This window comes from Oncorhynchus clarkii, chromosome 1, assembly GCF_045791955.1.
Source record: "Oncorhynchus clarkii lewisi isolate Uvic-CL-2024 chromosome 1, UVic_Ocla_1.0, whole genome shotgun sequence".
Classification (NCBI taxonomy): domain Eukaryota; kingdom Metazoa; phylum Chordata; class Actinopteri; order Salmoniformes; family Salmonidae; genus Oncorhynchus; species Oncorhynchus clarkii.
In genome coordinates, this window is record NC_092147.1 from 78,542,526 (window position 1) to 78,568,879 (window position 26,354).

At 45.2% G+C, this 26,354-nt stretch overlaps 1 protein-coding gene across 11 annotated transcripts in view; it reads right to left on the reverse strand.

Moving 5' to 3' along the window:
- Window positions 1-132: 132 nt before the first annotated feature.
- LOC139412890 (mitogen-activated protein kinase kinase kinase kinase 3-like) overlaps window positions 133-26,354 on the reverse strand; it is a 77,590-nt gene continuing 51,368 nt past the window's right edge. For 2 of the 11 annotated variants that reach the window (XM_071159792.1, XM_071159728.1), the window contains 21 exons: window positions 23,123-23,201; window positions 22,429-22,487; window positions 15,159-15,211; window positions 14,150-14,188; window positions 12,313-12,364; window positions 11,699-12,011; window positions 9,499-9,605; window positions 9,266-9,307; window positions 9,006-9,090; window positions 8,467-8,546; window positions 8,282-8,342; window positions 7,831-7,948; window positions 7,674-7,732; window positions 7,333-7,436; window positions 6,951-7,122; window positions 6,791-6,859; window positions 6,582-6,674; window positions 6,100-6,170; window positions 5,875-5,930; window positions 5,501-5,551; window positions 4,954-5,132 (listed from right to left, as the gene is read on the reverse strand). In XM_071159792.1, the coding sequence (XP_071015893.1) occupies window positions 5,045-5,132; window positions 5,501-5,551; window positions 5,875-5,930; window positions 6,100-6,170; window positions 6,582-6,674; window positions 6,791-6,859; window positions 6,951-7,122; window positions 7,333-7,436; window positions 7,674-7,732; window positions 7,831-7,948; window positions 8,282-8,342; window positions 8,467-8,546; window positions 9,006-9,090; window positions 9,266-9,307; window positions 9,499-9,605; window positions 11,699-12,011; window positions 12,313-12,364; window positions 14,150-14,188; window positions 15,159-15,211; window positions 22,429-22,487; window positions 23,123-23,201 (1,851 nt within the window). In that variant the 3' untranslated portion in view covers window positions 4,954-5,044. Of the gene's footprint in view, window positions 5,133-5,282; window positions 5,552-5,874; window positions 5,931-6,099; window positions 6,171-6,581; window positions 6,675-6,790; window positions 6,860-6,950; window positions 7,123-7,332; window positions 7,437-7,673; window positions 7,733-7,830; window positions 7,949-8,281; window positions 8,343-8,466; window positions 8,547-9,005; window positions 9,091-9,265; window positions 9,308-9,498; window positions 9,606-11,698; window positions 12,012-12,312; window positions 12,365-14,149; window positions 14,189-15,158; window positions 15,212-22,428; window positions 22,488-23,122; window positions 23,202-26,354 lie in introns of those variants that run through there. The other 9 variants (XM_071159784.1, XM_071159801.1, XM_071159811.1 and 6 more) reach the window with 6 other exon arrangements.

The window sequence follows — 26,354 nt, forward strand, 5'->3', positions numbered from 1 at the left end:
GTGAAACAGATTCAACATTTCCATCATATTTCTGTACGACAGACAACAGCCTTCAGTTCCTTCTTTTAATGTGTTAACCAGTTTCATAAATCTGTTACACATTGGAAACAAAATATAGGCAATTATACAGTATGTAAAACCAAACGATTTTATTTTACAGTATATACATGTAATAATGTGCATTGCAATATGAAAATGATAATGCAGCATAAAGGAAGTTAGTTTGTCCATAATCATTACACATGTTTACTGTGTAAATTAAAACCAACATGAATTTTGTAGTGTTTTAACTTGTTTCCTTCTACACAACTCGTTTCCTTTTGTTCTAACACGAGGTAGAGACACCCAACAAATTTTGGCCATAAATTGAGAACATATTTTGGCATTACATAAAAACATGTAACATTCATATTTTTTAAACATCTTCACTGAGCCCTACAGTAAGGAATGTTTAGTTCTGGCCATTTGACTATAGTGTATATGATCGATATTGACATTGAGAATTACAGCATGATGAAACCCTGGTGATTAAAACAACAGCATCACTGGAGCCTGTTTTGGTATTTCACCTTTGACATTTCACCCTCCACGATCTCAAAGTATTTCAAAACAAGTTCAGTGAGTGTTCTAGAATAACTTGACTTATCTAATGTAACCCCTGTGTCACAGCTTGTGAGAACATATGCATGTTTAAGTTTACACACACACATACAGTTACATACAACGTCACATTTCTTTTTTTAAATATCTTTTTGTGCGGATTTTAACACCAGTGATTCCACAGTATTAAAAAAGCATACAACTAAGCTGGGAAGTAAGCCTGCAATTAAAACCGTTTGAAATGAATGTTCACCTCATAGAGTTACAAGTGGAAGCTAAGAATGAAACTGTAGATCTCCCATTAGACATTTCTCAAAGCAAACCAGAAAGGAAGTTCCCACATTTGGGCTGACGATGCGTGCAGAATGACATTACCAGTATAGTGGTACTTCCTTGTTGCTCAGACTTAGCCAAACCTCAGAGAGGGGGCTTCAAACCCTGTCCCTGATCACATGATCAAAAAACAGGAAGTTATTTTTAGTGCTCAAACTGTCTCCCCCCGCACCACCCCTTAAAATCTTTATAACTGTACAGAATACCTATGCACACGTATCTACATGACCAGTCTTTAGTGTACAACCCCAGAGTAGCCAGGGTACCTTTCTGCAAAAAAATACTACATTTATATTTACAACAATTAAATACAGGTCAATTAAGCACTTGTGTGGTGTGAGCTGAGATGCTAGCAGTGGTTGAAATCATATAGAAGTCATCCAGGTGTTTGTTACCTGCCACAATAAATAAAGGTGTTCAAGGAAGTAAAAGGCCATTTGGAAGCGGACGCTTCAAGGATCTGTCTTCTGTGAAGCTAAAGCAGTAATGTCTATAGTCTGTCTGTCTATAGTCTGTCTATAGTCTGTCTATAGTCTGTCTGTCTGTCTATAGTGTGTCTATAGTCCATCTATATTCTGTCTGTCTGTGTCTATAGTGCGTCTGTCTGTCTATAGTCTGTATGTCTATAGTGTGTATGTGTGTCTGTCTGTCTATAGTGTGTATGTGTGTCTGTCTGTCTATAGTATAGTGTGTGTCTGTCTATAGTAGTGTGTGTGTGTGTCTGTCTATAGTAGTGTGTGTGTGTGTGTCTGTCTGTCTATAGTAGTGTGTGTGTATCTGTCTGTCTATAGTAATGTGTGTGTATATGTCTGTCTATAGTAGTGTGTGTGTGACTGTCTATAGTAGTGTGTGTGTGTCTGCTGATCGTGGGTGTGTGTGTGTCTGTCTATAGTGGGTGTGTCTGTCTATAGTGGGTGTGTCTGTCTATAGTGGGTGTGTCTGTCTGTCTCTAGCGTCTGTCTCTAGCGCCTGTCTGTCTGTCTGTCTCTAGTGTCTGTCTGTCTCTAGTATCTGTCTGTCTCTAGTATCTGTCTCTAGTATCTGTCTCTAGTATCTGTCTCTAGTGTCTGTCTGTCTGTCTGTCTCTAGTGTCTGTCTGTCTCTAGTGTCTGTCTGTCTGTCTCTAGTGTCTGTCTGTCTGTCTCTAGCGTCTGTCTGTCTGTCTCTAGCGTCTGTCTGTCTGTCTCTAGCGTCTGTCTGTCTGTCTCTAGCGTCTGTCTGTCTGTCTCTAGCGTCTGCCTCTAGCGCCTGTCTGTCTGTCTGTCTCTAGTGTCTGTCTGTCTCTAGTGTCTGTCTGTCTCTAGTGTCTGTCTCTAGTATCTGTCTCTAGTATCTGTCTCTAGTGTCTGTCTGTCTGTCTGTCTCTAGCGTCTGTCTGTCTGTCTCTAGTGTCTGTCTCTAGTGTCTGTATCTAGTGTCTGTCTCTAGTGTCTGTATGTCTCTAGTGTCTGTATGTCTCTAGCGTCTGTCTGTCTGTCTCTAGCGTCTGTCTGTCTGTCTCTAGCGTCTGTCTGTCTGTGTCTCTAGTGTGTCTGTCTGTCTGTCTGTCTCTAGCGTGTCTGTCTGTCTCTAGTGTCTGTCTGTCTCTAGCGTATGTCTGTCTCTAGCGTCTGTCTGTCTCTAGCGTCTGTCTGTCTCTAGCGTCTGTCTGTCTGTCTCTAGTGTCTGTCTCTAGTGTCTGTCTCTAGTGTCTGTCTCTAGTGTCTGTCTGTCTGTCTCTAGTGTCTGTCTGTCTCTAGTGTCTGTCTGTCTCTAGTGTCTGTCTCTAGTATCTGTCTGTCTGTCTCTAGTGTCTGTCTGTCTGTCTCTAGCGTCTGTCTGTCTGTCTCTAGCGTCTGTCTGTCTGTCTCTAGCGTCTGTCTGTCTGTCTCTAGCGTCTGTCTGTCTCTAGCGTCTGTCTGTCTCTAGCGTCTGTCTGTCTGTGTCTCTAGTGTGTCTGTCTGTCTGTCTGTCTCTAGCGTGTCTGTCTGTCTCTAGCGTTTGTCTGTCTCTAGCGTCTGTCTGTCTCTAGCGTCTGTCTGTCTGTCTCTAGCGTCTGTCTGTCTGTCTCTAGCGTCTGTCTGTCTGTCTCTAGTGTCTGTCTGTCTGTCTCTAGCGTCTGTCTGTCTGTCTCTAGCGTCTGTCTGTCTGTCTCTAGCGTCTGTCTGTCTGTCTCTAGCGTCTGTCTGTCTGTCTCTAGCGTCTGTCTGTCTGTCTCTAGCGTCTGTCTGTCTCTAGCGTCGGTCTGTCTGTCTCTAGCGTCGGTCTGTCTGTCTCTAGCGTCGGTCTGTCTGTCTCTAGCGTCGGTCTGTCTGTCTCTAGTGTCTGTCTGTCTGTCTCTAGCGTCTGTCTGTCTGTCTCTAGCGTCTGTCTGTCTGTCTCTAGCGTCTGTCTGTCTGTCTCTAGCGTCTGTCTGTCTGTCTCTAGCGTTTGTCTGTCTCTAGTGTCTGTCTGTCTGTCTCTAGCGTCTGTCTGTCTCTAGTATCTGCCTCTAGGTCTGTCTGTCTCTAGTGTCGGTCTGTCTGTCTCTAGTGTCTGTCTGTCTGTCTCTAGTGTCTGTCTGTCTGTCTCTAGTGTCTGTCTGTCTGTCTCTAGTGTCTATCTGTCTGTCTCTAGTGTCTGTCTGTCTGTCTCTAGCGTGTCTGTCTGTCTCTAGCGTCTGTCTGTCTCTAGCGTCTGTCTGTCTCTAGTGTCTGTCTCTAGCGTATGTCTGTCTGTCTGTCTCTAGCGTCTGTCTGTCTCTAGTGTTTGTCTGTCTCTAGTGTCTGTCTGTCTGTCTCTAGTGTCTGTCTGTCTCTAGTGTCTGTCTGTCTGTCTGTCTGAGTGTCTGTCTGTCTGAGTGTCTGTCTGTCTCTAGTGTCTGTCTGTCTCTAGTGTGTCTGTCTTTAGTGTCTGTCTGTCTGTCTCTAGTGTCTGTCTGTCTGTCTCTAGTGTCTGTCTGTCTGTCTATCTCTAGTGTCTGTCTGTCGCTCTGTCTGTCTCTAGCGTATGTCTGTCTGTCTGTCTGTCTCTATCGTCTGTCTGTCTCTAGTGTCTGTCTGTCTCTAGCGTCTGTCTGTCTGTCTGTCTCTAGCGTCTGTCTGTCTCTAGTGTCTGTCTGTCTCTAGTGTCTGTCTGTCTGTCTGTCTCTAGTGTCTGTCTCTAGTGTCTGTCTGTCTGTCTCTAGTGTCTGTCTCTAGTGTCTCTAGTGTCTCTCTGTCTGTCTGTCTCTAGCGTCTGTCTGTCTCTAACGTCGTTCTGCCTCTAGGTCTGTCTCTAGCGTCTGTCTGTCTGTCTCTACGTCTGTCTGTCTGTCTGTCTCTAGTGTCTGTCTGTCTGTCTCTAGTGTCTGTCTCTAGTGTCTGTCTGTCTGTCTCTAGTTTCTGTCTCTAGTGTCTCTAGTGTCTGTCTGAGTGTCTGCCTCTAGTGTCTGTCTGTCTGAGTGTCTGTCTCTAGCGTCTGTCTGTCTCTAGCGTCTGTCTGTCTGTCTCTAGCGTCTGTCTGTCTGTCTCTAGCGTCTGTCTGTCTGTCTGTCTGTCTCTAGTGTCTGTCTGTCTCTAGTGTCTGTCTGTCTCTAGTGTCTGTCTGTCTCTAGTGTCTGTCTGTCTCTAGTGTCTCTAGTGTCTGTCTCTAGTGTCTCTAGCGTCTGTCTGTCTGTCTCTAGTGTCTGTCTCTAGTGTCTGTCTGTCTGTCTTCTAGTGTCTGTCTCTAGTGTCTCTAGTGTCTGTCTGAGTGTCTGCCTCTAGTGTCTGTCTGTCTGAGTGTCTGCCTCTAGTGTCTGTCTGTCTGTCTCTAGCGTCTGTCTCTAGCGTCTGTCTGTCTGTCTCTAGCGTCTGTCTGTCTGTCTCTAGCGTCTGTCTGTCTGTCTCTAGCGTCTGTCTGTCTGTCTCTAGCGTCTGTCTGTGTCTCTAGTGTCTGTCTCTAGTGTCTGTCTGTCTGTCTCTAGTGTCTGTCTGTCTGTCTGTCTGTCTCTAGTGTCTGTCTCTAGTGTCTCTAGTGTCTGTCTGTCTGTCTGTCTGTCTCTAGTGTCTGTCTCTAGTGTCTCTAGTGTCTGTCTGTCTGTATGTCTCTAGTGTCTGTATGTCTCTAGTGTCTGTGTCTGTAGTGTCTGTGTCTGTAGTGACTTGTGTTCCCAGGATGCTGTGCGGTTTGATCAGTAGCTGTTCTCGTGTCCAGCCAGGATGTAGAGGTTGCTCGGTGCTGTGGGGTTGTCTGTCGGCCTGCTTTCCAGCACCACCACTCTGAAACACAGTGGGGGCAAGTTCAGATCAGACTCACACTGTGAAAGTATATGGTCCTAGAGGGGACCGGGGGTTAAGGATGTAAGCCTCACACACAGAAAAAACTATTTCACACCAACAGACCCCACACCCCCCCAACACACACCAGATCCTACTTATAGCATACTCAAGCCCCATAGACAAATTCCATCATGTGAATAGGGTCAACGTGCTGTAACAAAGTAGTTACTGACCCAAGAAAACAGAAAACCAACCCACACACTCATACAGGCAGAATGAAAACAAGGGTCCCCACAGGGGACATCCATAGATCAGAGAGTCTGTAGGCTAGACGAGACCTGGTGTGACCCAGGGAGAAGTGAGTATACCTGGGCAGACTGGCGGCTCCCTCCTGCCCTGAACTGTCGTGCTGAGAGTTTCTTCATTCACAAAATCAAACAAGCAATTAAGAGACAAGCAAGCATGCATACAAACAACAACTAACACAACCAACACCAAAGACTTCAGGCGATCAGTGTTCTATACTACTGAAGCAGGTCATTTGAAAACAAACTGGGCATCATGACGACATCCATGTTAATGTTATCGCCAATGTAAAAGTGAAATATCTAAAAGAGAAAAAAATTCTAAAAAATATCATTGCGAGTGTAAAAGTGAAAGGGGTCAAAGTATGTAAGTCTGTGTGTGTGTGTGTGTCAGGTAAGGTGACCTTGAGCATCTTGGACCTTCTTACAGTACTCACCTGTCAGATCCCAGAAGTCTGAAGATCCGTGTGTTATCAGAGATCTCCTGGGTGATCTGGGGTGCCGAAAGACAAAGTATCATTTAAGATCATATTGAAACACATACAACAGGATCATTGTTGTTATAAACAGGACCGGGACATGACAGAGGAAAGTCATCCTCTAGTGTACACAAACAAACCACTCCTCTCAGACAGCCACCCACCTACACGTCCTCCACTTACCTCATTGGTCTTGAAACTCCGCCCTTGCATACCATGCCTCCAAAACGCCAGAACACTATCTTGGAGACACACTGCAAAGACGCGTGGATGTTACACTGACCACAAAAAGCACAGACACGAGCTGAGAAATGCTTCACATAAAAAACATTCTTAGGACATCGAATTATCTTTCTGCGTAGAGACGTACACACAGATGGAAAAATATGTCTTCAGCACCACAGGACCCAGTCTTTGGTGTCTTTGGGTATAGTGCAGTCTATAGTACAGTGTGTGTCTATAGTGTGTCTGCCTGAGTCTATAGTGTGTCTGCCTGAGTCTATAGTGTGTCTGCCTGAGTCTATAGTGTGTCTGCCTGAGTCTATAGTGTGTCTGCCTGAGTCTATAGTGTGTCTGCCTGAGTCTATAGTGTGTCTGTCTCTAGCTTCCGTCTGTCTGTCTCTAGCGTCTAGAGAAGTGTGAATGCCGTGGTTATGGAAACGTACCTATCGCCTCGATCTGGAAGTTAAACGTCAGCTCAGCAGACAACTTCCTGCTTGACTTCAACCGTCCCTGTAGGTTCACGATCTTTATACACCCTGAGCAGAGAAAGTAGTTAATGGTTTCATTTACTTATGCAGAAGCTGGAATGTCTCATTTGAGAATAAAATGATTATTTGGGTTAGTCAAGTTGTTGCCGGGAGTTAAAACTGACTGTCGAGACAAACTAATATGGTGTCCCTCTCCAACTGGGTGACGTGGATGACACACGTCTGGGGCGTATCTGAGGGGACAGAAAAACAACTCATTAGAAACAATCATCGCCCTAATGAAGACCATCATCATCATCGCTGCGACGACCACCTTCCACTGACCAGCCTCTGTGAACCAGGAGGATGTTGAGTTGGGGTTGACCGTTCCGAAGCGGACCACTTGGCTGAGCTCGGTGCCCTTGCTGACAGCCACACAGATGAGAGGGTACTGCTGCTCTGGTACCACCAGCATCTCAAACACCTCCAGAGGACAGGGCAGGGGGAAGTCGATGTTCTACAGGAGAGACCAAAGGAGATAGATTTAGCATGCCGTTACACACCAGAAAGACAAGCAATGTTCTCACGCTACTTTAGCCAATCTAATAAGCAGCCTGAATAGGACTGCATTTGGTTATCCAAGCCAGATAGGGTCCATTATATCCCATTAGTCATCCTCAGTCAATCTGCCCCAGAATGACCTGAACTGACCCAAACACTGACTGACCTTGATGAGCATGAACTTCTGCATGGGCTCCACCCACTCCAGCAGAACCACACTGGACTGGAACGCTCCACACAGGTACTTGTGACCGCTGTATGGGTTCCTCACTGCACACAAACAAACACATTCAAGGTCTCTCACAATCGGTCTTTGAACTCTGAGCTATACTCTATCAATGTGTCTTGTGCATTATTCTGAACTATCCTCAACTTCTCTTATTTAATTGTACATGTAAGTCAAGAATGTTGATAATATATGCCATTTAGCAGACGTGTTTATCCAAAGCGACTTCTGGTAGTGTGTGCACAGATTCGTAAGGGTGATCCACCTTCCTGAGCACTCACCTACACAGCACTTTTGGCAACCTTTTGTGTCTGGAATCTTATTAGATACGGCAAACTTCCTACAAGGATCATAAGGGACAGAACTCGGTTTTATAAGTATCCCGATAAACACCCCAAGTTCAAACCCAAATGAATGAAAATACTTCACATATCCTACCGTGGAATCATCTTGTCCGGGAGTTTGTGTGTAGGAATGGCCATGGGTAACTTCTGCATTTGCCGGGCATGCTCGAACAGACCAGCTACGTTATGAGAGTAGAGCTGGGAGGCTTTTCCTGAAGCAATAACAAAATATGATTTTCAGCTGGAGTTCTAAACCTTTAAAAAGGCAATTTATGACCCCAAAAATAAAATAAAAGGTCTGCTTCCAAAACACATCTTACAGGGCAAGATTATATTTTTGGGGAAAGGGCAGACATCATTTAAACAGAGAAATTCCTGCCTCAATTTTCCAGAGTAAAAGTTTTGAAGTGCCTCTTAAATGTGTACCTTTATGGCAGAGAAATGTCAAAATGTCAGAGCAGCACATTACCCCTACTACTGCAAAACCATTCATAAATACAGAACAAACATCAAAGTAAGACACTATAGGCCCAAGATAGTCTTACCAGATATAGAGAGCAAGCAGTTGTTCATAACATAAAGCCAAGTGCAACGCCGGGGAAAGAGCTGGGGACAGAAAGAGATGGAGAGAGCCAATGAAGATTTGAATACAACATTCAGAATCCTCCATTGAGGAAAAAAAAGCATTGTGAGCAAGATGTTTCTTCAACCAGAAGAGAAAAGAACAAACCTGCTCCATTGACGTCTCGTGCAGTTCATTCAGGTTCAAAGTGTAGATCCCCTCCTCAGCACCAAATATCAAATATTGGTCTGAAACAAAGACAAAACAAAGAGCCAATTAGTCGTGTTAACGGGATACTTCAGGATTTTGACAATGAAGCCCTTTATCTACTTTCCCAGACATAGATGAACTCGTGGATAAAAACATGTCTCTGCGGGCAGCTCAAAGGAAGAAGCCCATGGCAACTGCTAGCATGCTAGTAGGTACTAGAGACTTCCAGTCATTGTGCTAATGTTACTTAGCATTGACTCGCAGAAGTACCTCTAACTTCCTTCATACTGGATGCAGAAATAAAAACCGTATCCATGAGTTGGTACCCATCTGACTCTGGGGAAGTAGATAAAGTACTTCACTGCCCAAATCCTGAAGTATCCCTTTAATCAAAATCATCATCATGGCGATGATTCATCCAATAAGTCATAACAATAAAGCTGTACAAAGTGACACCCAAGTCACTGATAGGCTACGTTGTTTTCCCAGTGTCCTACCTCTGGTGTCTGGGTTGATCCAGGATGTGGCACAGTGGATTTTCAACGGGCAGCCGTTGAACACCTTGGAGAAACAGGCCCCCATCTGAGGAGCAAGAACGATGGCGGTTGGACAGTTAGAGGGAAGCCAAACACAATAGTAATCTTTTCTTGAAATGTCTTGTTTTGAAAGCTCCATTTTAGAGGTCAACACCATAGTTGACTTGGATTCATAATGTTTCAGTAAGTAGGCGTGTCTGTAAAGGCGGCATCATACTCACATGGACCTTGGGTGTGGGTGGGAGACCATTACTGATTGGCTTCTGAAAAGAGGGGGAGGAGATGCATACAGAGAGACACAGATAAGGTCAATGATCACTGGTCCACATTCGATTTAGATAAATGGTTTACCGGCTTTAATAATAATAATCAGTATGGTGATGCCCGAGTGTGAAAGGAATGTATTGAAATGTCAGTGTTAATAAGGAGAGTGTGTGGGATCTGGTGGCATTACGGGAATGTCCTTCTTGTCTTTCCGTATGGGGACACTAGGGGGCATGGTGGACTGCCTCTCTGCAGCACTGTCCTTCTCTCCATTCTGGTGAGAGCTCAATCCATTACCTGCAGCAGGAGACATGTTTATTACACTTACCTCGGTGAGTGTGTGTATGCCTCTGTGTGTGTGTGTGTGTGTGGTATTTCACACGCATTAGATTAAAGCGGCATTTACACAGGCAGTCTAATTCGGATCTTTAGCCCAATTATAAGCAAAAGAGCAGTCTGAGGTCAAAAGACAAATGAGTGGAAAAAGCTCAGAATTGGGCTGCCTGAAGACAGTAGCTCAATGGTGTGAGTGTTCTACTGAGACGTACACACATATGCTAAAATCAAATTACTACTAGTCAGTATTAATGGAATATATTTGGTTAGGATTACAAGAGTGGGACATCTCTCAAACTAAATGATTCGATCATGCTAACACACTGAGCTGAGAGTTCCATTACATTTGGATTGATCATGGACAACATGTGATATCAACAATGGGAGAGAGGAGGCAGGAGATTGGTTACAGACAAAGTCACATGACTGCAGCAACACAACACTGCACTCAGAAAGTATTCAGAGCTCTTGACTTTTTCCACATTCTTTTACGTTACAGCCATATTCTAAAATGTATTAAATTGTTTCCCCCCCTCCTCAATCTACACAGAATACCCTATAATGACAAAGCAAAAACTTTATTTTTGTATTTTTTTTGTGCAAATTTGTAAAAATAAACTGAAAAATCACATAAAATGTACATAAGTATTCAGACCCTTACTCAGTACTTTGTTGAAGCACGTTTGGCAGCGATTACAGCCTCGAGTCTTCTTGGGTATGACGCTACAAACTTGGCACACCTATATTTGGGGAGGTCTGTCAGGTTGGATGGAGAGTGTTGCTACACAGATATTTTCAGGTCTCGCCAGAGATGTTCGATCGGGTTCAAGTCTGGGCTCTGGCTGGGCCACTCAAGGACATTCAGAGACTTGTCCCGAAGCCACTCCTGCGTTGTCTTGGCTGTGTGCTTTGGGTCGTTGTCCTATTGGAAGGTGAATCTTCATCGCAGTCTGATGTCCTGAGCGCTCTGGAGCAGGTTTTCTCTGTACTTTGCTCCGTTCATCTTTGCCTCGATCGTTATTAGTTTCCCAGTCCCTGCCACTGAAAAACATCCCCACAGCATGATGCTGCCACCACCATACTACACCGTAGGGATGGTGCCTGGTTACCTCCAGACGTGACGCTTGGCTTTTAGGCAAACTCAAAGCGGGCTGTCATGTGCCTTTTACTGAGGAGTGGCTTCCGTCTGGCCACTCTGCCACAAAGGCCTGATTGGTGAACTGCTGCAGAGATAGAATAACCTTCCAGAAGGACAACCATCTCTACAGAGAAACTCTGGAGCTCTGTCAGAGTGTCCATCGGGTTCTTGGTCACCTCCTGACCAAGGGCCTTCTCCCTTGATTGCTCAGTTTGACCGGTGGCCAGCTCTAGGAATAGTCTTGGTGGTTCCAAACTTCTTCAATTTAAGAATGATGGAGGCCACTGTGTTCTTGGGGTCCTTCAATGGTGCAGACATTTTTTGGTACCCTTCCCCAGATCTGTGCCTCGGCACAATCCTGTCTAGGAGCTCTATGGACATGGCTTGGTTTCTGCTCTGACATGCACTGTCAACTATGGGGCCTTTATATAGACAGGTGTGTGCCTTTACAAATCATGTCCAATCAATTGAATTTACCGCAGGTGGACTCCAATCAAGTTGTAGAAACATCAAGGATGATCAATGGAAGCAGGATGCACCTGAGCTCAATTTCAAGTCTCATAGCAAAGGGTCTGAATACTTAAATAAGGTATCTTTTTAACAAATTTGCAAACATTTCTAAAAACCTGTTTTCCCTTTGTCATTATGGGGTATTGTGTGTAGCCTGCTGAGGATTTTTATTTAATTTAATCAATTTAATACAGTCTGTAACGTAACAAAATGTGGAAAAGGACAAGGGGTCTGAATACTTTCCGAAGGAACTGTATACATCCACAGACAGAGAGACAGACAGACAGAGGAAAGGGGGAGGGAGGGAGAGAGAGAAGGTGCGAGACACTACAGACGCTGATTGATGGGACTAACAACCAATCAGGGAGGAGTGACGTCTACGGGGCTACCAATCGGCCGGCCTTACTCTCTTCTTCCTCCTCCTCCAACACATCTTCCAACTCCTCTTCCGTGTGTGGGGCATGAAGCCACTCCCAGAAATGCCTAAAGCTCCCAGCATCATTCCCCTCGGGCTCTGAGCCAGCCTGGCTCTGTGTACTCTCGTTACCTAGGCTACTGCGTCTGTGGGGGGGCAGGCGTGGGGGTGGAGGGCGGGGGGGTACATTTGAGGCGGGTCGGGCGGGGCTCTCGGGTACGGGGCAGCGCTTGATGGTCCCCCCTCCGCCTACATCATCCTCTCCCTGGGACGGGCTCTCCTGGGGCGGACAGATAGATTTGGGCTGGAGGGAGAGTGGGAGAAAATGGAGAGGAGACACAGAGACAGAGAGTAAGAGAGACAAAGACAGCAGAAAGGTAGACAATCTCTAGAGGTTGATTAATGCTTGCCCTTTTATTCCTAATTTGTCTCTGCTGCCCATCTTACAAATGTAATGTCAATAGTTTGAATTAGCTTTGAGAGAAAATATTGATGTATGCAACACTGATTTTTGCTCGAGGGTCCTTTCCACTAAATAGTAGTCTTGGTTGTTTGATCGTGCTCCAAAATGATGCATGCTGTATGATATATGCTGGTGGTCCTACCTTGGGGGGAAGTGGGGGTGGAACTTTCGGCCTCATGATGGTACTGTGTTTGCTAGAGGGAAAGAGATTGAGGTAGGGTTAGTTTTGTAAGACAGTGACAAGATTCAGAAGGTTCCACATACTGACAGTTATAAAACAATGTTGTCACAATAAGTGTTAACACAGAATGACAGACACAGTGACAGACTATCACTAACAACATGGTCTCCTATCACAACACAGTGTTAGACAACTAAGTAACACAACGTAGTTTTAGACAACAGGGCAGTTGTGGGTAAAGACAACAAAGGTCTGTCAACCCCCGAAAACACCATAAGACAACTGACACACACGATGTTAGCATTCCCTTGAACAGGATATCCCAAAAGCCCAGTCAATGTAATGTGCATGTACAGTATGATCCAATCAGATACCACTCAATCATGACGGACATAGACATGGCATCAATCAGAGAACACTATCAACCCCTCAATCATGACAGACACAGACATGACACCAATCAAAATGAGTCACAAGATCAACGTCACCATGAGAGAACACAAACCAAGTAGCACTGGGTTAAACCAGAGGGTTGGGGATTGGATGGACCCCAAGACAACCATGTCAACAGTAAGGATACAAGCAGCGAGAACCCACATTGGAAACAGACGCAAAACAGGCGGTATGAACACACACTGAGATCAGCAAGCATGGAAGCAGGTGTCACAGAATGATGAACACACACGAAGAAACAGATAAGGAACGGCAGGGGTTAGGGGTTACGGCAACGCACAGTCTGACCATAGAACCTAAACATGACAACAATCATATTCATTATCTCACAGATGGAAGACGATGCACAGTCAGCTAGACTGCTTAGAGGAAACAACATGAAACGTGTCAGAAACTTTTAGATAGTTCTGCTCTACTGCGTTAATGAACAAGACCCAAGTCTGAGTCCGAAGATCAAACTCCACTGTGGGAGGAAAAAGGGATACTGGAGGCGCAGAGATGGACGGGGAGGGATTTTTGGCCAGGGAGGGAGCACAGGAGGGCACTAAAGGCACAGCACGGGCGTGTAGTGGAATGCAGCATGAAGATGTGTGAATGAAACTGGAAGAGGTAGCCTCCTTCAACACGAGAAGGACTTCCAGTTGAGTTTCATCATAATCAGTCTCTAAATGTGACCTGAGGAGATTGGGGGGGGGGGGGGGGGGTAGAGACTCACAGCAAGGCAAAGAGTCCATATGACCCCTGAGGAGATGTAGATAGATTGGGGGGGGGGGGAACTCATAGCAAGGCAAAGAGGCCAAGAGGCAAAATGAAGCTGCTCTCCTTTCACCCACTGGGGGGAGGCACTGAGACAAGGGGAAATTAACTCAACTACACAACTAGGGTAACATAATGACACTTAAACTACATAAAGGTACAGCATAACTAAAGAACTACAGTGCTATATAATTAAACCAAATAGGAATATATGTCTTACTAAACCTTAATACTATATTTAGCTAATTTTACATGTAGGGCTGGGGGATTTCAATATAGACTATGTAACTAGATAAGGCTTATACTAAGTAATTAAGTCAGTGTATAAGTCATGCTTTGTTGAAGCTCACGGTGTCAGGTGATCTCACAGGGCAGCCTGCACTGACTAAGCATTGTACAACAACGGACACAACATAATCAAGCCATAACGCAGCAGTCAGAGCAGATACATTTAGCTTGACACTGATTGGCTGGATTATTCCTGCGTTAACACTGATTGGCTGCTGGGGTGGGCGCGGTTAGGGCGCGTCAGCAAATCAAAAACCAGAGCAGTTGCAGGTGGAGTCCTGTGGGGCGTGGCCTAACTCACCTCTGCTTAAGCTCCTCCTCCACTGATTTGAGAAGACTCCTGTCAAGTAACGAGTGAAACGAACGAAGGAGAAGTTAAAAATGGAGGACAAAAAGTGTCAACTCAGTGACAGAATCGCACATTACATGAGTAAAGGTGTTATTTCTCAGAGGGGGGTTCTGACCTAATTTAACACAACATTTTTTTATGCTACAGGGCAAAAACCCATGGAAACCGCAGAGAAGATTAATTCAGCGTACTTGAGTGTGATAGTGTGTGAGTTTCATCCCAGCTGAGATGACATCATAACCCATTGAATATTTACCTTAGCCACTCAAAGTTGCACACTCACCTGGGATGTGTGAAGCTGTCAGGTCAGCTATGTGTAAGCAACAGTGTGTTTGTGTATGCACGTGGGTGTGCATGAGAGAAAATTTGAATATGAATCCTATGAAGCTGTCCAGTGGGAGAAGGAATGTGGACATCAATTGTTCAGTAATCAGATAACAGAATAAGATTCAGAGTGCCTCAGATCTGGAAGGAGTGGCTTTTTCAATAATCCTTGTCTGATTTATCCTATACACTGAAAACACACCACCTATCAATCCATCCCATCCTGCTATGGAGCAGATCATTCTAGGTTTAAGCAGCAGCGAGTCTGTCTATGTTACTACACCCCCCCCCCCCTTACAGGGCACTTCTTCTGAGCCGAGTTCCAGGAAAGGTGTCATGAATAAATGATCAGACGCATCAGATGCCTTCCTCTCTACAGGAAGTCACCTCTCAGTACCACACCACCATCTGCTCGGGCTAATCTCTACACAGATAAAACAGGAGGACAGGAGCGGGGGAGGAAGGGAGAGCGGGGGAGGTGAGGACAAGAGAAGGTGAAGAAGAGAGGAGAGCTGGAGAGGCAAGGAGAAGAGATAAAGGAGAGATAGGGAGGAAAGACGAGCTTAGGGAAGGGACAGGAAGAACAGAGGATGAAAGGTGGAGGAAGAGGAGTAGAAACCCAGAAAGAGTGACTTACTTGTTCCCTCCCACCAGGCTTGGAGATTCCTGTCCATAGTCCCGTTGAAGATCCTAGAAGGAGGCATATCACAATTACAGGACTGTTTCTGAAACACGACGACACACAGTCAATGTGGAAAGGCACCATGGCTGAGGTTACCTACTGTACAGCATCAACTATATTAAGAGCTGAGACACATGCATACACACAACACCTACAACCACTTAGAGATCGTGTGGAGAGAGACGAGGCTGAGTGTGGTGTAACCTCAATGACTCCCTGGTCACACTGATGACACTAATGAACAGGCCATCCAGGACGTTACAGGACCTTGACTCTGTGAGAATAACCTCAGGGGCTGGCAAGGCTGATGACACTATAGGTCAGAGGTCACCACTGCAGTGGTGCTTAGAGAAAAAACACTGAAATATGATAGTTTCTAATTATGAAAGATCGTTCTAATGTGCATGTGCGATATAAGTTAAGGGATATGACAGCATTTTGCACTATGGAACACACACACACAGATGAGTATGTTATGTGAGTGATATGAATGGAAAATATACTGTATAGAGGTATCTCAGCAGAATTAGCTGCAACGGTATGGGCGAATGGTGACGTGTGTGTGTGTGTGTGTGTGTGTGTGTGTACTGCATCAATGTGATTGACTATACTGAACAGTATCATTACGGGTAGGGTTGCACATTTTGGGACATATTCAGAGGTGGAAACTTTCCGTGGGAATTAATGGGAATATATGGGAATTAACGCAAATTAATATTAATATCATTTAAATGAAGATGTTTTTTACATTGGATATATTTATCATTTCATATGGAGACAGAAACATAAACCTTGTAATAAGTAGACATAATTGCAAATGATTAAATCCTTCCAATAGAAAAAAACAAAAAACGAATTGACCATTAAATGAGTTGACTCTTCACATGGGAGGATTTCACTGAACAACAAAAGAAAGGCAATATTGAATGATCCCCAATGATCCATCACATCTCCCAAAAATGTTTTCAACATACATCTGTAAAATGATAGTCTAGAAACTAAAGCTTTGGTTGTCCTCCTCTCAGACTTCCATGTCTTCTCCCTGGACCTCCTCAATGTCCACCTCTTGAACATCAGACTCTGAGGTCTCATCTTCACGGTCACTTTCCAACCTTGTTGAGGATGGCTTGTTGTCAGGCCATGTCTCAAATTTGCGCGGACGGCCACCAATATTTCAACCCTTGTATTGGTCAGCCTGTTGTGTGCTTCGGTGTGTGTGTGTTTCCAAACAAGGACCAGAGGGGGCTGATGTTGGTGGGATTTGGAGGATGATGGAGGCAACAGGGGAAAGAGACTCAGATCCACAAAGTCCCTTCCACCAGGTGGCTGATATGTTGGCACGACTGCCATATTGCATCTCCATCCCAAAGCCCTTGCTTGGAAGTGTACTGCGCCAGACTGCCAAGAACCTTGCCCTCATCCAGGCCAAGGTGGCGAGACACGGTAGTGATGACACCATAGGCCTTGTTGATCTCTGCACCAGACAGGATGCTCTTGCCAGCATACTTGGGGTCCAACATGTACACTGCGGCATGTATGGGCTTCAGGCAGAAGTCTTCATGCTTTTTGATGTATTTCAGAACTGCAGTTTCCTCTGCTTGGAGCAACAGTGAAGTGGGCAGGGCACTACGGATTTCTTCTCTTACATCTGCAAGCAGAGTCTGAACATCAGACAGGATGGCATTGTCTCCCTCAATCCGTGTAATGGCTACTGTTATAGGTTTGAGGAGTTTCGGACTGCTTACCACTCTCTCCCAAAATACATCATCCAGGAGGATCCTCTTGATGAGGCTGTCCATATCAGCAGACTGTGATATGGCCATTGCTTGGAGAGACACCTTCCCCTCCAGGAGACTGTCAAAAATGATGATGACACCACCCCAACGGGTATTGCTGGGTAGCTTCAATGTGGTGCTCTTATTCTTCTCACTTTGCTTGGTGAGGTAGATTGCTGCTATAACTTCATGACCTTTCATATACCTAACCATTTCCGTGGCTCTCTTGTAGAGTGTATCTATTGTTTTCAGTGCCATAATGTCCTTGATGAGCAGATTCAATGCATGAGCAGCACAGCCAATGGGTGTGATGTGAGGGTAGGACTCCTCCACAGACCAAGCAACCTTCATGTTCGCAGCATTGTCTTTCACCAGTGCAAATACCTTCTGTGGTCCAAGGTCATTGATGACTGCCTTCAGCTCATCTGCAATTGCAGAGACCGGTGTGTCTGTTGTCCCTTGTGTCTGTGCTCTTGTATAATACTGGTTGAGGGGTGGAGATGATGTGGTTAATTATTCCTTGCCCACAAACATTCGACCACCAATCAGAGATGATTGCAATACAGTCTGCTTTCTCTATGATTTGCTTGACCTTCACTTGAACTCTGCATCCAGCAAAATAGTAGATAAAGCATGTCTGGTTGGAGGGGTGTATGCTGGGCAAAGCATACAGCAGTAATCTCTTCCATTTCACATTGCCTGTGAGCATCAGAGGTGAACCAGTTGCATAAACAGCTCGATCAAGACATTCATCAGCCTTTCTCTGACTACGTTCCTCCATTGAGTCAAAAAAACGTCTGATTCCAGGAGGACCATGAGCTGTTGCTATCGATAAAGGTGTTGGATTCATAATTTTCACCTCGAATAGAAGTAGAGGGACTTTTGTCAGAGATTGTTTGTTGTGAGCGCTGAGGGAACTTTATGAACTTGGCCAGATGATTCTGCATCTTTGTTGCATTCTTCACATATGATTTGGCACAATATTTGCAAACGTACACAGCTTTTCCTTCTACATTAGCTGCAGTGAAATGTCTCCACACATCAGATAGTGCCCGTGGCATTTTCCTGTAAAGATTAAGTAAATAAAAACCAAAGACAATTCCATGTTCAGATAAATAGTTAAGCAGTTAGATTAAACAACTCCTTTGTAAGATAAAAAAAATTATGTAATTAAACATATATGGAAACAGGTTAATTAACACTCCTCAGTTAGCAGGCTCAAGCAAGCTAAAATTCCACATGGTAGCAAAAACTAACTAGCAGAAACTGGTAACAAGTTAGAAATGATTTAAAACACAATTTGCTGTAGGCTACTATTTACTAGTTAACAAAAAATCATGTAATGTATGTCATATAAAATATTTTCACCCCAACCAGTATTGTAATCAAAATTTACCAGAAAGCACATAGTCCTTGGCTCAGACAGTGTAGTAGTGTGGGCTCAATAGCATCTCATTAGTGTGCAAGATCTTGAGAATCAGCTGTACATGTGATGGAAGAGTGCACTGCTCATGTGATGGAAGAATGCACTGTTCATGCAGAGGGTTACAATTCTATTGAATTGGGGATAGTTTAACCAAAATATGCCACAAGACCTAGAATTGCCTTATGTGTATCCCACAAAAAAGGTTCACTGTTATAACATAACGTTTTTGATGAATTTAAGCAAAATTCCCCAAATTCCAGGGCTCAACTTCCCATGGAAAATGTCCGGAAGAAATCTGGAAGTTTACCAGAAAGTTTCCGACCCTTCGCAACCCTAAATGCGGGTCCCTCAGATCAGAGGACATATCGATATTACCGGTATTCCCCCTTCACAGCTAAGTGACAGACTGTGACTCCTACGGACCAACACACCACAAACTGACAGCCATACTACATTAAGCCAAAGAGAGCTCAGCTAACATATTCTTACTCATGCTAACAAACTGCCATATCCTGCTGCCTCAGTCACATCAACAAATCCCCCAGTATTCATATGAGGGAAAGAAATGAGGTCTAACGAGTTAAACTGTGACTGTGGAGTCCGTGGTCTGAGTCAGCAGTAATATTTGGCAGAAGGAGACAGGGGGGACTGGTAATGGCAACGTAGGGCTTGATCTGTTCCCGCTCTAATTTATTTATTTTTATTTTACCTTTATTTAACCAGGCAAGTCAGTTAAGAACAAATTCTTATTTTCAATGACGGCCTGGGAACAGTGGGTTAACTGCCTGTTCAGGGGCAGAACGACAGATTTGTACCTTGTCAGCTCGGGGGTTTGAACTCGCAACCTTCCGGTTACTAGTCCAACGCTCTAACCACTAGGCTACCCTGCCGCCCTAATAGGCCATGGCCTCAGGGGTCTAAGTCAGTCACACAGGTTTTCCCTATGAGGAGGTTCCCCCATCTCTCTTCCCCCAGCTCTCTCTATCCATCTCTCTTCCCCCATCTCTCTCTATCCATCTCATCTCTCTACAGAGACATCCCTCTCCCTACAGTACAGTCGTGGCCAAAAGTTGAGAATGACACAAATATTAATTTCCACAATGTTTGCTGCTTCAGTGTCTTTAGATATTTTGTCAGATGTTACTATGGAATACTGAAGTATAATAACAATCATGTCATAAGTGTCAAAGGCTTTTATTGACAATTACATGAAGTTGATGCAAAGAGTCAATATTTGCAGTGTTGACCCTTCTTTTTCAAGACCTCTGCAATCTGCCCTGGCATGCTGTCAGTTAACTTCTGGGCCACATCCTGACTGATGGCAGCCCATTCTTGCATAATTATTGCTTGGAGTTTGTTGGTTTTTGTTTGTCCACCTGCCTCTTGAGGATTGACCACAAGTTCTCAATGGGATTAAGGTCTGGGGAGTTTCCTGGCCATGGACCCAAAATATCGATGTTTTCTTCCCCGAGCCACTTAGTTATCACTTTTGCCTTATGGCAAGGTGCTCCATCATGCTAGAAAAAGCATTGTTCGTCACCAAACTGTTCCTGGATGGTTGGGAGAAGTTGCTCTCGGAGGATGTGTTGGTACCATTCTTTATTCATGGCTGTGTTCTTTGGCAAAATTGTGAGTGAGCCCACTCCCTTGGCTGAGAAGCAACCCCACACATGAATGGTCTCAGGATGCTTTACTGTTGGCATGACACAGGACTGATGGTAGTGCTCACCTTGTCTTCTCCGGACAAGCTTTTTTCCGGATGCCCCAAACAATCGGAAAGGGAATATATCAGAGAAAAATACTTTACCCCAGTCCTCAGCAGTCCAATCCCTGTACCTTTTGCAGAATATCAGTCTGTCCCTGATGTTTTTCCCGGAGAGAAGTGGCTTCTTTGCTGCCCTTCTTGACACCAGGCCAGCCTCCAAAAGTCTTCACCTCACTGTGCGTGCAGATGCACTCACACCTGCCTGCTGCCATTCCTGAGCAAGCTCTGTACTGGTGGTGCCCCGATCCCGCAGCTGAATCAACTTTAGGAGACGGTGTTGGTGCTTGCTGGACTTTCTTGGGCGCCCTGAAGCCTTCTTCACAAGAATTGAACCGCTCTCCTTGAAGTTCTTGATGATCCGATAAATGGTTTATTTAGGTGCAATATCTGGCAGCAATATCCTTGCCTGTGAAGCCCTTTTTGTGCAAAGCAATGATGACGGCACGTGTTTCCTTGCAGGTAACCATGGATGACAGAGGAAGAACAATGATGCCTCTCTCTATATACAGTTTTTCCTCCATCCGACTCCCTCTATACAGTTTTCCCCCATCCCCCCATTCCTCTCCCTCTATACAGTTTTTCCCCCATCCCTCCATTCCTCTCCCTCTATACAGTTTTTCCCCCATCCCTCCATTCCTCTCCCTCTATACAGTTTTTCCCCCATCCCTCCATTCCTCTCCCTCTATACAGTTTTTCCCCCATCCCTCCATTCCTCCCCCTCTATACAGTTTTTCCCCCATCCCTCCATTCCTCCCTCTATACAGTTTTTCCTCCATCCCTCCATTCCTCTCCCTCTATACAGTTTTTCCCCCATCCGACTCCCTCTATACAGTTTTTCCCCCATCCCTCCATTCCTCTCCCTCTATACAGTTTTTCCCCCATCCCTCCATTCCTCTCCCTCTATACAGTTTTTCCCCCATCCCCCCAGTCCTCTCCCTCTATACAGTTTTTCCCCCATCCCTCCATTCCTCTCCCTCTATACAGTTTTTCCCCCATCCGACTCCCTCTATACAGTTTTCCCCCATCCCTCCATTCCTCTCCCTTATTACAGTTTTTCCCCATCCCTCCATTCCTCCCTCTATACAGTTTTTCCCCCATCCCTCCATTCCTCTCCCTCTATACAGTTTTTCCCCATCCCTCCATTCCTCTCCCTCTATACAGTTTTTCCCCCATCCCTCCATTCCTCCCTCTATACAGTTTTTCCCCCATCCCTCCATTCCTCCCTCTATACAGTTTTTCCCCCATCCCTCCATTCCTCTCCCTTATTACAGTTTTTCCCCATCCCTCCATTCCTCCCTCTATACAGTTTTTCCCCCATCCCTCCATTCCTCTCCCTCTATACAGTTTTTCCCCCATCCCTCCATTCCTCCCTCTATACAGTTTTTCCCCCATCCCTCCATTCCTCCCTCATTACAGTTTTCCCCCATCTCTCCATTCCTCCCTCTATACAGTTTTTTCCCCCATCCCCCCCATTCCTCTCCCTCTAAACAGTTTTCCCCCATCCCTCTCTCTCAAGAGCCTTAGATATGCTGGTGAGGTCTAACAGGTTGTGTGGTTGAAGACCATCCAGTTCAAATAACAACCAACATAAGACCAGAATAACAACAGAAACAGCAAATGAGGCGAAGACGGCTTCACAGACACAAATTAACAAACAGTTACTGACACCCATCAAACTTAGACACTCAAAAGAACCACGAAAGAGACAAGGCAAACTGAAAGAGGACATTTAAGCGTTAAGAAGAAGAGAGACGACCCAGAAGAAGAAATGGAGAGATGAGTAAAATACCAGATTAGATCTCGCCGTGTAGTACAGCTCTTCTGCACAGTCCAAAACAGGGTCAGAGTCAGGCTGTTCAACAGGCAGAGTGAGAAAGACCCGTTAATTCAAAGTTAATGCCATCCAATCAGAGAAAGGGATTAAAGCAGGGGAGAGGATGGATAAGAGAGGTAGGGAGTGAGGGATGAGAGTGAGGGGAGAGAAGAGGGGTGGCCATGCATGCCGTATGAACCCTGCACTGAAACCTCAGCCAGGGGCTCATTCAGACAAATTTGGGAGAAAAAAGGACAGGGAATATGCTACACTGGGAGATTTATAATATGGAAGACTTGAGATCAGAAATGCGTTAATTGGGATTTAAACTTCAGCAGAGTCTCAGCTAATGGGGCCTATCTATGTTTATTTTTCCTGTTACGGCACCGACACACAGGGTTCAGCCACAGTTGTATCAGGGGACACTGCAGGACCAGGCTACTCACCAGCTCATGATGGGGCTCTGTCTCCTTCCTCAACGGGGGGTCAAACTTCACCTGGCCAACTAGGGAGAGAGAGCGAGCAATAGAGAGAGAGAGCGAAAGCAATAGAGAGAGAGAGCGAAAGCAATAGAGAGAGAGAGCGAAAGCAATAGAGAGAGAGCGAAAGCAAGAGAGAGAGAGCGAAAGCAAGAGAGAGAGAGAGAAAGCAAGAGAGAGAGAGAGAAAGCAAGAGAGAGAGAGAGAAAGCAAGAGAGAGAGAGAAAGCAAGAGAGAGAGAGAGAGAGAGAGCAAGAGAAGTTTAACTGTACAGCTGCAGGTAGAGATAGATGAGTGAGTGTGTTGAGGTACTTTAACAGAGGAGTCTGTGTGTGTGTGTGTGTGTGTGTGCGCTCCTTCACTGCATGGTTTGAGGAGCCGTTCATCTGCCAACGTTAATCCTGACAGACAGAGGTTCACTAAACTGTGATTACCATGAACTCACAAAGAAATGAATGTGTCAGTCACTCCACACCACAGATTAAACACACTGCCAATAACCACAGACTGATAAAACTGAATCCACCACAGCCACACAGAGTCAGCCTAGTCCTGGACTAAAAAGCACATTCAATGGTGATTCTCCACTAAGCATGCTTTGTAGTCCAGGAGTCGGCTCAATCTGGGTCCGGGAAACTGGTCCAGTCACACAGACACTTACAGGTGATCTCAGACAGCGTCTTCCCTTCCCTGGTGCTCCTGCTGGTGGAGCGAATCCGATGGGGAACAGACACAGGAGACTGTCAGGAAGAAAACAGAATAGAAGACCTAAATATTCAACACACATACATTACATACAGTTGAAGTCAGAAGTTTACATACACTTAGGTTGGAGTCATTAAAACGCGTTCTTCAACCACTCCACAAATGTCTTGTCAAAAACTGTAGTTTTGACAAGTTGGTTAGGACATCTACTTAGTGCATGACAAGTAATTTTTCCAGCAATTGTTTGCAGACAGATTATTTCACTTATAATTCACTGTATCACAATTCCAGTAGGTCAGAAGTTTACATACACTAAATTGACTGTGCCTTTAAATAGCTTGGAAAATTCCAGAAAATTATGTCATGGCTTTAGAAGATTCTGATAGGCTAATTGACATAAATTGAGTCAATTGGAGGTGTACTTGTAGTTGCATTTCAAGGCTTACCTTCAAACGCAGTGCCTCTTTGCTTGACATCATTTGAGTCAATTGGAGGTGTACCTGTAGATGCATTTCAAGGCCTACCTTCAAACGCAGTGCCTCTTTGCTTGACATCATGGGAAAATCAAAATAAATCAGCCAAGACCACAGGGAAAAAATTGTAGACCTCCACAAGTCTGGTTCAAGTCTGTGAGCAATTTCCAAACACCTGAAGTTACCACGTTCATCTGTACAAACAAAGGTACACAAGTATAAACACCATGGGATCACGCAGCCATCATACCGCTCAGGAAGGAGACGCGTTCTGTCTCCTAGAGATGAACGTACTTTGGTGCGAAAAGTTCAAATCAGTCCCAGAACAACAGCAAAGGACCTTGTGAAGATGCTGGAGGAAACAGGTACAAAAGTATCTATAGCCACAGTAAAACGAGTCCTATATCGACATAACCTGAAAGGCCGCTCAGCAAGGAAGAAGCCACTGCTCCAAAACCGGCATAAAAAAGCCAGACTACAGTTTATAGCTGCACATGGGGACAAAGATCATACATTTTGGAGAAATGTCCTCTGGTCTGATGAAACAAAATTAGAACTGTTTGGCAATAATGACCATCGTTATGTTTAGAGGAAACAAGGGGAGGCTTGCAAGCCGAAGAACACCATCCCAACCGTGAAGCAACCGGAGGGACTGGTGCACTTCACAAAATAAATGGCATCATGAGGAACGAAAAATAAGTGGATATATTGAAGCACCATCTCAAGACATCAGTCAGAAAGTTAAAGCTTGGCCACAAATGGGTCTTCCAAATGGACAATGACCCCAAGCATACTTCCAAAGTTGTGGCAAAATGGCGTAAGGACAACAAAATCAAGGTACTGGAGTGGCCATTACAAAGCCCTGACCTCAATCCAATAGAAAATGTGTGGGCAGAACTGAAAAAGTGTGTGCAAGCAAGGAGGCTACAGACCTGACTCAGTTACACCAGCTCTGTCAGGAGGAATGGGCCAAAATTCACCCAATTTACTGTGGGAAGCTTGTGGAAGGCTACCTGAAACGTTTGACCCAAGTTAAACAATTTAAAGGCAATGCTAGCAAATACTAATTGAGTGTATGTAAACTTCTGACCCACTGGGAATGTGATGACAGAAATCAAATCTGAAAGAAATCATTCTCTCTACTATTATTCTGACAATTCACATTATGACATGACCTTAGACAGGGAATATTTACTCTGATTAAATATCAGGAATTGTGAAAAACTGAGTTTGAATATATTTGGCTACGGTATATGTAAACTTCCAACTTCAACTGTACATATACACACATCATCATCACGCACACATAACCCAACTCATAATGCTTAAAATTACAATAATGCTTAAATTAGTGTCATTCCTCAGTCCAATAACTGTACAGTAGTACTATTAAATCCTGTGCAAACTTCATCATCTAACAAATACATAATTCAACCTCTCTCCGAGGGAAAATGATAGTGCTGAGCATCCAAGAGAATCTACTGTCACTAAGATGTGTATATTTGAAGGGACTGAAACTGTTCTGATCTCTGACCTATGAGTCAGGGAAAATTAGAACAATGGCCCAGTCAGTCACAACAACCTCTCCGCCTCCACGGCAGCAACAGAACACAGCAAAGACAGACCACACTGCAAACAGGCAATTAAACCATGGCAACGCAAGGCAGCAGGAGATGTCTCAACAAAAACAAAAGATGCAGATCAAGGAGCTCAAATTCACACATCATCCATTGACTTTGGTGGAAGTTTCCTTTACCAGTCTTCTTGTGAGACCAAACACATACTGATATATACACACTACATATAGATAGAACCCCGCAGCTCGACCTCACCTCAGCATACCTAACAAGTTCTAATTACTATATGAATGTTCATGCACTACACCCACCCTTGGCCTAGCACATAGCCAGACAAATCACAAGCCTGTTAAGATTAGCTTTAACAAACCAATGTACAAAAACAATAGAAGGAATGTTTGAGCTGTAGTAACTTATTCTCAGTTTAACTGCATGTAGCCAGCAGCATACCACCCTGTGCCAGCAGCATACCACCATGCGCCAGCAGTAGCATACCACCCTGCGCCAGCAGCATACCACCCTGCGCCAGCAGCATACCACCATGCGCCAGCAGCATACCACCCTGTGCCAGCAGTAGCATACCACCCTGCGCCAGCAGCAGCATACCACCCTGCACTAGCAGCAGCATACCACCATGCGCCAGCAGCATAGCATACATACACCCTGAGCCAGCAGCAGCATACCACCCTGCGCCAGCAGCAGCATACCACCCTGCGCCAGCAGCAGCATACCACCCTGCGCCAGCAGCATGCCACCCTGCGCCAGCAGCATGCCACCCTGCGCCAGCAGCATACCACCCTGCGCCAGCAGTAGCATACCACCCTGCGCCAGCAGTAGCATACCACCCTGCGCCAGCAGCAGCATACCACCATGCACTAGCAGCAGCATACCACCATGCGCCAGCAGCATACCACCCTGCGCCAGCAGTAGCATACCACCCTGCGCCAGCAGTAGCATACCACCCTGCGCCAGCAGCAGCATACCACCCTGCGCCAGCAGCAGCATACCACCCTGCGCCAGCAGCAGCATACCACCCTGCGCCAGCAGCATGCCACCCTGCGCCAGCAGCATGCCACCCTGCGCCAGCAGCATGCCACCCTGCGCCAGCAGCATGCCACCCTGCGCCAGCAGCATGCCA